This window comes from Esox lucius, chromosome 14, assembly GCF_011004845.1.
Source record: "Esox lucius isolate fEsoLuc1 chromosome 14, fEsoLuc1.pri, whole genome shotgun sequence".
Taxonomy (NCBI): Eukaryota; Metazoa; Chordata; class Actinopteri; order Esociformes; family Esocidae; genus Esox; species Esox lucius.
Genome location: NC_047582.1, coordinates 27,986,526 through 27,999,594, shown reverse-complemented (window position 1 = coordinate 27,999,594; position 13,069 = coordinate 27,986,526). Strand labels below are relative to the sequence as shown.

Here is a 13,069-nt window from a genome sequence, read left to right as displayed (position 1 = left end):
TGTTTGGAGTGAAACGCAGCTGTCCCTCATGTTGACTTGCGTTGTGAACGTACAGGAAAAACTGTCAGTCCGTTTCAGAACCATGGACAGCGACTTTGGAACCGCTGGCGAAGCGAGATTGGTGGGGTGTTGTCCTGAAATTAGATTTTCTCCATGCCGCTGAAACACTTTAAATAGAGTCAATGAGTTTGATAAATTCTCAATTTATAAATTTAAAGTTAATCAAGCACTTAAAATTCAGCACAATCTATAATTTGGTTACGCTAAAAACACAAATAAGTCTAGCCTCATAACTATATATATATATATATATATATATATATATATATATATATATATATATATATATATATATATGTATATATATATATATATATATATATATATATATATATATGTATATATATATATATATATATATATATATATATAGGCCTACATATCGTTTCAAGAATCAAATTACAAAACGTTAATACACAGCGCTAAGACTGTGTACAATACCGGAACGAGACTTCTCTTGTACACAAACACACAGCTTTAATTAATACCCACCAGAAATGGTTGCCAAAACTCTAGAGGTGGTTTATTTGCAGTATATAAACCGCCCTGGTCCTTCATCGTGAGCAAACGGCTCTGGCTTATCTGTGGTTGGAAATCTCTGATATAACTCCCTATCCACTAGGAAGCCCAGAACGACTAAGTGACACAGAGAGGTGAACGATACTGTAGGCTATAGCACCACTTTTTCGCTGCTCCTTAAAGCAGCACATACTGATGGGCCGGTGGGATGGATCAGTTTGGTACCGGTCGGCCCGCAACAGAAAGCGTCGAGAGCCGCAAGAAGTTGATCTGGCCGCCCCAGCTCAGGCTAACAGATAAAAGCCCGGATGCTGATTACAAGTGATGGTAAAAAGGATTTAGCCCAGGCATTAACTGCGAGAGAGACACAGAGAGAGAGATAGAGAGAGAGAAATACATAGAGAGAGGGTGCGTGCATGTGATAGCGCGAGAGAAAGGGAGAGAGAGAAGGGGAGAGAAAGGAGGGGTATTTTACACCAAGCTTTTTTCTTTCTGCCCTTGAGCATCCCGGGTAAACCCGAGCTTGTTAAGTGGGAGGAGAAGGACAGATACCAGCCCTTCCTCAAAGTCAATGTTTCACTTATTTTCACTTCACGTCACAATTCAGTTTTTCGCTTGTTTCCCCACCGACTGGTTTTAGATCCAGGACACCGTTCTATCTTGTGAAGCCATCCGTGGTGTAATAAAAAAGTAACCGACAGGAGAAAAAAACAAACAACGAGACCGCATCAGATAACCGTAGTGTACAATACGCTACAGTACACCTCGACGGAACTCAGTAGAGTGAATGGAGCCGAGCAGGGCTTCTGGTAGAGGAGCGTTCGTATAACGGGACACGGAGCGGCTCTCCCGGATGAACATTATAAGTAAGTGTCTTATCTAATACATCTGACCCGCGTCAGAATGTTTGACTGCTAGAAATAAATAATGAGGAAATAACGATACCTATTTGAAATAAGTCTAAAACGCATCGATCACTTCGAGTGATATAGGCTATTAAATTGTCACTCACTATTATAAAGAGCTTATTGTTAGGCACTGGCCTATTCTATGACGAATTCAAAACTTATAATTTTATAACATGTTTAGAAATAACATTTATAACCAAATGAACTGCAGCCTGCATGGATGATACTTTCCATTCGCGCTGCTGAAGCGAGCAGAAGCGGTAGTCAGACACACCCCTATACGGTATTTCGAGCCGGATAGCCGCTTTTGCGACTTCAAAACTATAAGATTAAGCTTCAGCCAGACAGTGAACGGGGTCAAGGTCATTCCAATAAACACAATTTATTTTCCGATTTGGTCCTCCAGCATTTTGAGAGAAAATTCCAATTAAAACTCTCTCACGCATATACGGCATACGCACGTGTATGATATGCAGGGGACAGCAGAGTGTAGGTGTGTAATAATTTACTAAGCGCTGTAAGCTATAAGGCTATTTAAACAAACGCGTGGTGATGCAGGGGAAGTTAAGGATGCTTCATGTTTTATGGAACGACTGCATTAAGTAGCGGATTGACATTTACTTTTCTATTTCGCTGCCCTTCCCATGCATATCATGCATCACAACTTGGCACACGAAGAGAGTCGAAGAAAGTCGAAGAACAATTTGAACTCTTTCATGGCCAATCTACCCAGGCTCTCCGTGCGTCCAGCGTCCAGTTACACAAGCGCGACTTATACAACTTGTCATTATGACACAAAAGCTTGTGCATAACTCTGGAAAGATTATGTCTGAAATGTCACATGCACGATGACGTACAGCATTACATACAAACATCTGTTTTCTACTTTGCTATCTCATACTTAACAAGTTAAATGGGTTTTATACAGATAATGGCAATGCAGGCTGTATAAATTAGGGTAAAGTTAAATGCCCTGTCTTTGAAAACGAGATAAACGAAACATGATGATCTAGATGAAATAGGCTCTACGCCAACTGAATTTGTTGTGTATCTGTTTGGAGATATAACCCAATTATAACTGAGTGTGTGTAAAATATTTAGTTGCAGTGCTATACCTAAGTCTCCATTCTTCTCCTATTTTCTCTCACTTTTTTCGGTAATTTATAATAATGTTCTCTGTTCTTTTTCTTCACATTTCTGTAGTATATTATATTTTCCTAATTTCTAAAAATGTCCCTACAGGACCGTCACTGAGGCAAGGCGCCGGACCGGTGCGTCACGACCCGATGGATGTGTCTAAAGACGTCGCCACCGTTCACTCATCCCTCATAGTGTACAGCTCCCATCTTTTTCAACGGAAAAGGACATCTGAAGTATGGATTTGTTCTGCTAATATCAAGAAGACCCTTAACGCTGCGACCTCATCACTGGCATCACTATGGTTGAAGTAGATGTGAAGTTTCTCTGTGACTTTCGACGCTCCCTAAAACACAATTTTACAAATTCAACGTAGAAACAAGAAGTTATTGTTTCCTAAAGAAGCCTTGATTATTTGTAGGCCAACGTTTGTTTACCAGTTGTGAATGAACTCGCCGGAACACTAATTTCTGTTCAGTTCATTTGTATTTTCACATAATCCCGGAAACTTCCGTGTATCGCTCAAGTGAGCGAGCAAGCGGAAAATGGTGACATCGAAGTTACTTTTGGCCTCCGTATGATCCCCAGTCACATTCCATGCTATTCACCCCAGCTCTGAATACCGTGCCCCCCCTCACCCTCTGCTGCCTAATCCCTCTCCTTCTTGGACCACTGTCGTGGACCCCCGCCTGCCATGCTCCGTCAGGCCGTGTTGCTCCTCCTGCACTGCTTCGTATCCTCGACGCTGGGCCAGTACGATCAGTGCAAGTCGCTGGTGAGCACGGACGATGGTGCGATGTGGGAGCAGTACGCATGCCAGCCGAAGGCTCAGTCCATGAAGGACTACATGCGGGTCAAGGTGGACCCGCCGGGCATAACCTGCGGGGACCCACCCGAGAGATTCTGCACTCTGGTAAGTTGAATGAGTGGAGTTGTTCGTTTTATGTAATATGATATTTTAACGCGCTGCTTTTGTTAATGTAGTCCCATTTCAGAACGAACGTGGATAGATGGGCTACTTAACAAATGGATAGGTGCAGTCGCCGTATTTGGTCTAATAAACACACTGTCAAGGGGACATTGTTTGTTAATCCACACTATACGTTGATTATGCGTGGTATAATTTAAGGAAAGAGGTGATAAGCATGGGTTTTCGCTCAATAAATGAAATTATAGAACAACAGAACCAGAGCTTGAAAACGCATTGTCAGGTCAGAACCTCCTGATGCACCGTGAATTTGCGCGGCCTCGAGCGGGTCTTGGACAACTTTGGCAGCCTCCAAAAGTCATGACACCAGTGAAATGACTTGGCAATGGGCTGGAGCTCACTGAGATTGGTATAGAGGTGTTGTTTACATTCGCATTGTGTTGGCAGACTGTCATCCGGCTTGATTGGGTTTTTGGGAGGACTTCAAATTTCGCTTGGTAAACGGCATCAAGACGAGAGTGGGGTGGGGGGGTGCGGGCGGGGGGAGGGGGGTTCTCGTTTCAAGGGCGGGCGAGGTTGGAGGGAAATATTGGGCAATTACTATGCAAGGCTCAATGTGTTGTTCCCACTTTGCGGAGTGGAATGAAACTCTAAAAGAGGTTTGAGACATTTCAATGTAGGCCTTCTCTTAGAAGCATACGGAGCACACCGGCCTCTATGAGCCAGCATACTGATTACCTTTTGATGTCACAACTTGACAAAATCGGAGATGTTTTTACTTAATGTGTCCGGCGCCGTGTCCCACAGCCTCTGTTATCTGCCCCGTCAGGGAGTCAGTGGATAATCAGATGAGCGATGACTTACAACCAAGGACAGAATTTGGATCAATCATTATTCACCGTTTGTCTCGGAAACACAAGCGCACCCGGCCGTGTTATAGAACCTAACAGACACTAATAACAGAACTCAGGGGTCATTTTAGCAACGTGAAGCAGAGTGGATACTTCTTCCTCAGGTACCAAATAGTTAATGATTTGTTTCATATAAAACCAATGGAAACCGCTGACAGCCTGATGGATCCTTCTCCATTCACTGCTCCCTAGAAGGAGAGAGACACAGGTATAGACAGAGAAGCTTGAGCGTCCTGTGTTGAAGTCTTGCACTCTAATAGCTTGGACTCACTCGAACCAGCAACTGGATACATCTATGTTTCTGAGCAATAAAAAATGTGTGCTGTCCTTAATGGGCCTGTTCCTCACTGGGAGCCCATCTCCCATGGTACATTCCCTTCCATTCCCCATCCCTAAAAATCCCGGCCTCCTCCCGGGAATTTGCCATGGGGGAGGGGTTGTGGGCAGGACCTGAGAGAGCAGATTTGTCTTAGCCAGCATTTTCTAAAGGCTAAGGCCAGACCGGTCCCTGCTTCTCAGTTCATCTAAGGTGGGGTGTTTTCCCATGATGCATCCTGCCCGAGTGAAGGGACGAGGTCGCCCCTCAGAGTGGACAAACGGAAGATGATAGGATTATAAACACAGCCACGCTATCCCTCTTGAAGTAACAAGTATTACTTATAAGAGTTTAAATCATCGCATGAATACTGCTGTATGTGTGTGTGACAGTTCAGCGTGTGCTTCAGTGTCATTGGCCGGCGTGGTAACATTTGTGAAGCACAGTGGCGCGGCACCGTGAAATATGTTCAGGGACATTAATAACCCTCAGTACGGTTTACCGTTATGCAATGGTTGGATCTCACTTAAACACCGTAAACACATCCATACACGGGGGATTACTGTGAGGCCTATAGGCAGTGGTTGACAGCTTAGTCACAATCGGCTACCCCCCTGTGCCCCTTTCGCCCAGGAACCTGTGAGCGCTTTTGGTCGGTGTGGTTAGTGCAGAGAATCTCTTCCGAACAATCGCAGCATATTTGTTCTCCCTGCCTGCAGACCTGCCAACTTTTGCATGGTACCTAATTGACGTACAGACATCGGTAATTATACTTAGACAGTCCAACGAGTCAGGTGGGAGTCAGGAGGGAGTCAGGTGGGAGTCAGGTGGGAGTCAGGTGGGAGTCAGACCATTACAGCAGCAGAGTGTGTGAACAGGGGTCCCCATCTAGAAGTGGCAGCAACGAAGACATTGCTGGGGAGGAAGGCTAGATAGAGTACTTCTTTGACCGACCACAGCTGGTAGTTCCTTACATTGGGGTATAATTAGGGGTGGAAGGAGGGGTCATGGTTCCTGTAAAAAAAATTGAAGGAAAGGTAGCATTTAACATACTGACTTGCAAGCACATACTTAATGCAAATAATTTTTTCCAAATCTGCATGCAAGATTGCTATACAAGTAGTCTGCTACAGTATCAGCCTGTAGCTATGTCATTCTAACACGACATAAATGGCAGTCTAACCAGTTAGGTTAAAAAGGCTACATTCGGTTTATATTTATGTAGCAAGCTAACCAGAGTTGATGTCACTTGCAAAATCAAAAAGACGCCCAGCACTGGTTGCCACCGGATCCATAGCCAGCTACTGTCCATGTCCAAACGTTGTAAAAGCAAACATTATAGGGGAAACATTGTACTAAAAAACATCTTGGTGGAATTTGGTGAAGGGATACTGGCCAAGGGGTGTAATAGTGAAGTGAAACTGGCCAAGACCTTCCTGTTTTCTCAGCCACCGAGGGTGATAGAGTTTTAAATTAGACTCCTATTAAGCTGGGCTAGTCGACCCATTGTCACATCAAATATGCCCATACATTTTTTTTTCTCCATTCATTTATCCCTTAAGGGATTTTAGGTTAACTTCAAATCATGTCTATGTTTCGTTTTGGTCGATCCCAGTTCAGTGTTTTAATAACTGTGCAAATATCTTAGACAAGGTGACTTTTTATCAGCTGGCCGTGTTGTTTTAATAACCCTGGAAATTAGTTTGGTGGCAAAGGACATCATGAACTTACCTAGCTAGGCTATTGGAAATAAATTGGTGATATCAGCGTTATGTTGGGACAAACCACCATCAGAGGCTACTAATACAAAACAAATTCAGCCACAAGTCAAACTCAAATGGGTAAAATTGTATACATTATTTAAACAGTTAAAGAATGTTCATATTATATACAGATATCAGAGCCAATAAAGATAGCAAGAGTGATCTATTTAGCCTGACTACTAACATTAGCAAGACCAAAGCCTGCTAGCTTAGCCAAGCCTAAATATCTATCTTCCAGACTTCCATTATAATGTCTATATAACAATCAATACCGGTTTCAACCCATAGCCAGTTTCTCTGAAATGTACAGCTTTTACAATAAATTGAACAACATAAGTAAAATCTAAATGTAGATAACGAATGTAGAAAAAGTTTTCAGAGCATTCAAAGTGGATACATTACTGCAAGTTATAGGCAGCTGAGGTCAGCTCAGTGAGGTCAGCTCAGTGAGGTCAGCTCAGTTCATTGTTATTTGCTAATATAAGTACACAGTATGTACATTCCGAATACAATGTATGTAAATACATTCCAATTATATAGTAGGGAAATTCCTAAGTACGTACATCTAAATAATCAAGAGGCAGTCAACAGATTTAGCTTTAAGATAACGTAGATTAGATTTTTCTGTGACCGAGAAAAGTGCTCCTGTTTCAAATAGACAACATTATTTCCCTTTTTTTTTTATATGTTTGGAGTTGTCAGTTTACCTAGGAACATCGCAACAAGCTGTTGTAATGTTGCCAGAATAAATCAATTCTTTCTTCTGAAAGAACAGGAAATCTGAGCTGGCACTTCCCATGTCAGTTGTATTACAGATTTAATTTGAAGCCAGGTCCATACAGAGAGCCTGAGGTGAATGGGGTGACCAAGCTGAGTCCACCATGGGCCAGGCTTTCATACCGAGGTTTTCCCAGGGCAAACTGAACTCAGTTGGTCAGAACTGGTCCAGAACCACTGCAAGGTCACCTTGTCCGGGCACTCTATGTTTAAGAGGTTTTTAAAAATGGCGGCCCTCTGTTTCCTCTGAGGCCAGTGCTACTGAACAATATTGAGCTCTCTGTATTCAGTTGAGTTGCATGGTAGTTTTACTGTTTTGATGGTGTGTGTGTGTGTTAATGATGGGGGGAAGGTGGGGAAGATCACAGCTTAGCTAAGCAGGAAGATGAAATCAGACCAGCACTCTCACATCCACACAGCCATGCCAAGCATTCCGTTAGCTTACAGTTGAGTCTTTTATGAACGAAAACTGTCAGTCAAGTCCCTCAGCTAAAACAGAGTGCCTTCATACAAATTGATTCCTCTCTGTGTGTGTACGGGCGTGTGTACGGGCAGATGAAGGATGAACAGAGGGTGTGTTAATAATGAGGGAGAGTTGAAGAAGATCACAGCTTAGCTAAGCAGAAAGATGAAATCAGACTAGCACAGCACACTCACACATGACACACAATGCACGCCAACACGCATTTTACGCACAGACACACCATTAGCTTATAGTAAGTCTTTTAGGAACCAAAACCTTCTAACGGGTCCCTCAGCTAAAACAGAGTACCTTCATACCAATCTATTGGGTGCGTTGTGACAGATGAGGGGATGAACAAAGGGCGTGTGTGTGTGTGTGTGTGTGTGTGTGTATGTGAGTTAGTGTACAGTATTTGCAAGTGTGAAAAAAGACCAAACAAAAACTTCCTGTTCCACAACAGATTTTGCCCGTTTTAGAAGGTAGAAATCAGCCAGCTCTAAAAATAGACATGAGAGAGAGTGAGAGAGAAAAAGGGAGTTAGAGAGAGAGTAGCAGCAGCGCAAGGGAAGGGGAGCATGCTGGAAAGAAGAGGAAGATGGCAGCTGGTAGTTGTGGTATTGTAGAGAGCAGTCATTAGATCACTGCCATTCCAGACTTTGCCCGAGGCCATGCTGCCTGCCCTGCATAGGCTAACCTGTTCCAGACAACCTTTGCCCTGGCTGCCCTCATTGAACCACCACAAACTCTGGCTCAAACCCAGCTTCCCTTGTTGCCCGTTCTCTGGCTACTTCTTTCCAGGCTACACCAACTCATGTAGCACCTTGGGGAGTTCAGGGTTTGTCAAACCCAGTTTTTCCCCCATATCCTGGAAAACCTGCCAATACCTGATAATCACCCCAAATTGGATCCAACTCTTGTTTATTTCTACTGTGACCTTGGAATAATGCAAAGCTAGAATGAGGACCACTAGGAATTAGTATGTTACATAAGCGGACAAAACTTCAATGATAGGTACACAATAAAGTTAGGATTAGATGTTAGGGTTAGGAAAAACAGGATGTCTAATGTAAGAGTGCTCATGTGGCCTGAGGTGAAGAACTCTCATTTGCAGCAATAACCTGGGAGCCATTAGTAATTATTTCCTTGTTCAGGAACAGAACAACCAATGTTTCACCTAGCTGGCAAAGGGGATTCAGTCTAGCAACCTATTGGTCCAGTCCGACTCCTAGTCAACCTTGCCACCTCTTGGTCCATCCTACATGTTATTTAATTAGTACCCAGACAGATCAATGCAAGGCATGCCACAGTCAGCTGTACCGTGGTAGATGTACTGTGTGATCTTCAGGCCGACGGGGAGAGCATGTGTTGGGTGTGACGTGCAGAGGACCGGGACCTGGACATCAGTCTAGGATCTCCTGCCTGTCCCCCTGTCCTGGTCACGTTAGCTCCCATCCACTGATGGATATGCTCCCTCCACCTGCTTACATAAGGAGGCATCAGAGCAGAGCCGGCTGCTGGTAATCTGAGCAGACTGTCCTGGGGGGAGGCAGTCGGCAGATCCCCACGGCCTGGTCACCCCTCTCCCCTCTGCCACAGAGCTGGGATTTGTCTACTGTCTGCATTTAAATTTAGTTTACACACACACACACACACACACACACACACGCACACACACACGCATGCACATATGCATATGCACTTGCATGAACGAGTGGAAATATGCCTGGCTGTGCATGGATCTATAAATGAAATGATGTAATTTCATGAATGATCTGTGACAAGGTGTCATGCTTGGGAACTGTTGCTTGTGTACAAAATGTGTGCACACTGGTGTGCACAAACACACTTTCGACACGTAACCCACACTCACACACACACTCACACACACACACACACACACACACACCAGACACTCTACTGTGACTGAGACACCACCGGGATACAGTAATTAACCAAGCCAAGGTTAGCGTAATCTTTTAGACACACACAGAGCCAGTCTCTCTTTCACACACCAGCGAGCACACACACACACACACACACACAGATGTTTACTGTCTTTTTCGGGACCTCAAAATGTTTTCCATTCAAAACCCTAACACTTATTTTCACTAACTCAACCCCAACATCAGCAACCTAACATTAACCATAATCAATATTGCAATTACTATTGTTGACCCTAAGCTGAAAATGTTTTCCTCATGGTTACCGGTGTAATGTCCACAAAGTAGAACTGTACTTGTTTTAGTAGACCTAACCTCAGTAACAGACACAAAGGTAGACCTAACACCAATTACAGACAGTCAGGCCTAAGATCAATTACAGACAGGTAGGCTTAACACCAATAATAGACACAAAGGTAGACCTAACACCAATTACAGACAGTCAGGCCTAACACCAATTATAGATAGTTAGGTCTAACACCAATTACAGACAGTTAGGCCTAACACCAATTACATACAGTTAGACCTAACACCAATTACAGACAGTTAGGCCTAACACCAATAACGGGAACAGGTTGAACCAACACCAGTTATATAGGCACATCCTGTACAGGATAATATTCTATAATAAGTCAGCCAAAACAGAGATTTAGAGTATTTTTTTTTGTGCTGTTCTTCACCCAAATTGTGTAAATGGGAGCAACAGGCTGAATCTACGGGGACAAAATACTGTACATTTTAAAGCAAAACAAAATGAACAAAAGACATAAGTCAAAAGCAATTAATTAAATTTATGAAAGCAACTTGTATTAATGCTAATCACTGGCTGTCGGGTGGTGAGTTTGAGCGGTGCTGTTTGGCAGTGGGACAATCCTCTAGTGACTTAAGCTCACAACAAAACAAAAAGCAATATCCTCGTCTCTGACTCACTGTGGGCCTTTTTAATGGGTGGGTCATATCATTTGATGATTGTTCTAAACAACACTAGCTACATTGTGTTCTTTTGCTCTCCTGAACCTTATTCCCCTTGTTGGCAATACCTAGCTATAACTATAACTCTACAGAGAAAAAAAAGAAAGAGTGGGGAGGGAGAGAGTGAGGGGTGAGGGAGAGAGGGAGAGGGAGAGGGAGAGGGAGAGGGAGAGGGAGAGAGAGAGAGAGAGAGAGAGAGAGAGAGAGAGAGAAAGAAAGGAAGGAAGGAGCATCACTCCTCTTTATGTTTCAGTGGATCATTTCAATGTGATTGAGTCCATTTCTTAGACAAACAGACAATTGAATAAATAGTGTAAGTTATAGAATTGAATGTTATGTTGGGTACGTCGTGGTGCAGTGCTGGGCTGTCTCTATAATGTGTTACCGTGTTATCTGCTCATAAAGATGGATGCTCCCGTGTCTACTGTTGTTACAGTCTGCTACATAAATTCTCCAAATCACACAAAATGCATTTCATCTGAGGGTATTACAGCTAGGTGGTTTTAGTGTCTTTAGACCGCGATGATTGACTGTCGGAGTATCCAAATGTAGCTTCCTCGGATGAATGGAAAAAGGGTTCAAGGAAGTTTCCGTTCCATTTGGGACAGGTCATATCAGCTCATAAAATCCTGTTTACCTACTGAACCTCACACCAGGATGCGAGTGTTTTCACACAATAGTCATGATTGCCCCAAGCCAGACCTGGGTCCCTTAGCTTTAGGGAATGAGCAAAATGTTGTTTCCAACTGCGCCATGTCCCACCTAGAAAGGGAACCCGCTTATCACCGCGGCCCGTGGTGTGTCGACACGGCGACAGAGTTCCATCGCCACAGCGCCTGACGTTGTGGCGGCAGGATCCCAGTGAGGATAATTGCTGGAGCGGCTTAGCCGTGCAGGCCACCTGCCGTAGCAGTTGGCCAGGACCTGTGTGTGTGTGTGTGTGTGTGTGTGTGTGTGTGTACACACGGCTGGCAGGAAAACGCTATGTGGGGCAGGGAAAAGGAGAGAAAAGAGGAGAGAAGGGTACGGAAAGAGGGCAAGGGGAGTTGCGGGGGGAGGGGAGAGGGGTTTGTATGGGGGAGGGGAAGGGGCTGGAGGGGGAGGGGTTGGTCCGGGGGAGGGGAAGGGGCTGGAGGGGGAGGGGTTTGATCACACCCTGACCCTCCCATACACAATGAGACGCATCCCTCTGCAGATTATAGGAGGGACCAGGAGAGGTTGGGCTCTGTCACCATGTGCAGCTTTAAGTCCATCATTTAGCCCGACCACTCGACGGTCGGACACAGCACACGACCGCGTCCACGTCCAGGCGCACGCGCAAAACACAATCCACAACAACACAGATTGCGTCACGCTCTAAAGATCCCTTCCATATGACGGTTGCCATGCTTACTGGGCCCAGGAATTATGGCTGTGTAGCCACGTGTTCCCCCGGATCTGGGACAGTGGGACAGTGTCAGTACAGTGTCAGTACAGTGTCAGTACAGTGTCAGTACAGTGTCAGTACAGTGTAATCATCTTCAGTTGGATCAGTGGTCATTTCCTTAGTGCAGGCCACTAATCCTGTCCCACGCCGTTTGTTTTCTGAGGCAGTAGAGAGGTGTCTTTTTTAGCCAGATTCTGGTAACTTTTCTTGAAATGTCCAGGTTTTAAAGGAACTTGATCCAAATTTCTTGTTTATTCCCTTCCTATTCTGTGAATTTCACCAGCAGGATTTCTGGAATTTTGGGATAGAACAGCAACTCTGTATTATGGAGTAGTAGGCTGTTATTGTGTCACAATGTTGTATCTCTGTCTGTTGTGTGTGTGTGTGTGTGTGTGTGTGTGTGTCTGTGCGTCTGTCTGTGTGTCTTTCTGTCTGCGTGTTGTGTGCATCTGTCTATGTGTGTTTCTGACTGTGCGTGTGTGTGTGTGTGTCTGAGACTGAGATATCAGCAGAAGTTAATAAGGTTATCTGAGGGGAAACTAGCATGCCATGTCTCCCCAGTGAGAGTGGGAGGATCTTATCTACTGTTGTTGTTGGGAGAGAAGACCCAGTTGTTTCCAAATGAAGTCATCATAGTCGCCCACACAGTTAGATCGTCTATAGGGGGGCGGTTCAATTCCAAGCTTCAAGATCTCTTGTACTGCTGGTGTTTCATTCTGCACTTAAAAAGGATTGATGACCTGGAACACCAGGGTGGCGTTCAATAGAGAAAAACGGTGAAACAGGGATATACCACCTTAAACCTTCAAATACAAAACCTTGATTTCTGTTGTGGAACCGTTTATCACAGTGCCCTAATCCTGAACACAGCTCAGCCAAGTGGAACCCCTGGGCCATGCAATGACATGAATCAATCAATTAAGGACTATGGAGGAGGAGAAAGCTGTGG

General features: G+C 44.3%; 1 protein-coding gene across 4 annotated transcripts in view; it reads left to right on the top strand.

The window, feature by feature from the left end:
• Positions 1 to 989: 989 nt before the first annotated feature.
• LOC105028392 (netrin-G2) overlaps positions 990 to 13,069 on the top strand; it is a 59,043-nt gene continuing 46,963 nt past the window's right edge. For 3 of the 4 annotated variants that reach the window (XM_029124908.2, XM_010901107.4, XM_010901106.4), the window contains exons 1-2: positions 990 to 1,445; positions 2,730 to 3,537. In XM_029124908.2, the coding sequence (XP_028980741.2) occupies positions 3,319 to 3,537 (219 nt within the window). In that variant the 5' untranslated portion in view covers positions 990 to 1,445; positions 2,730 to 3,318. The remainder of the gene's footprint in view (positions 1,446 to 2,729; positions 3,538 to 13,069) is intronic. The other variant, XM_034297126.1, reaches the window with a different exon arrangement.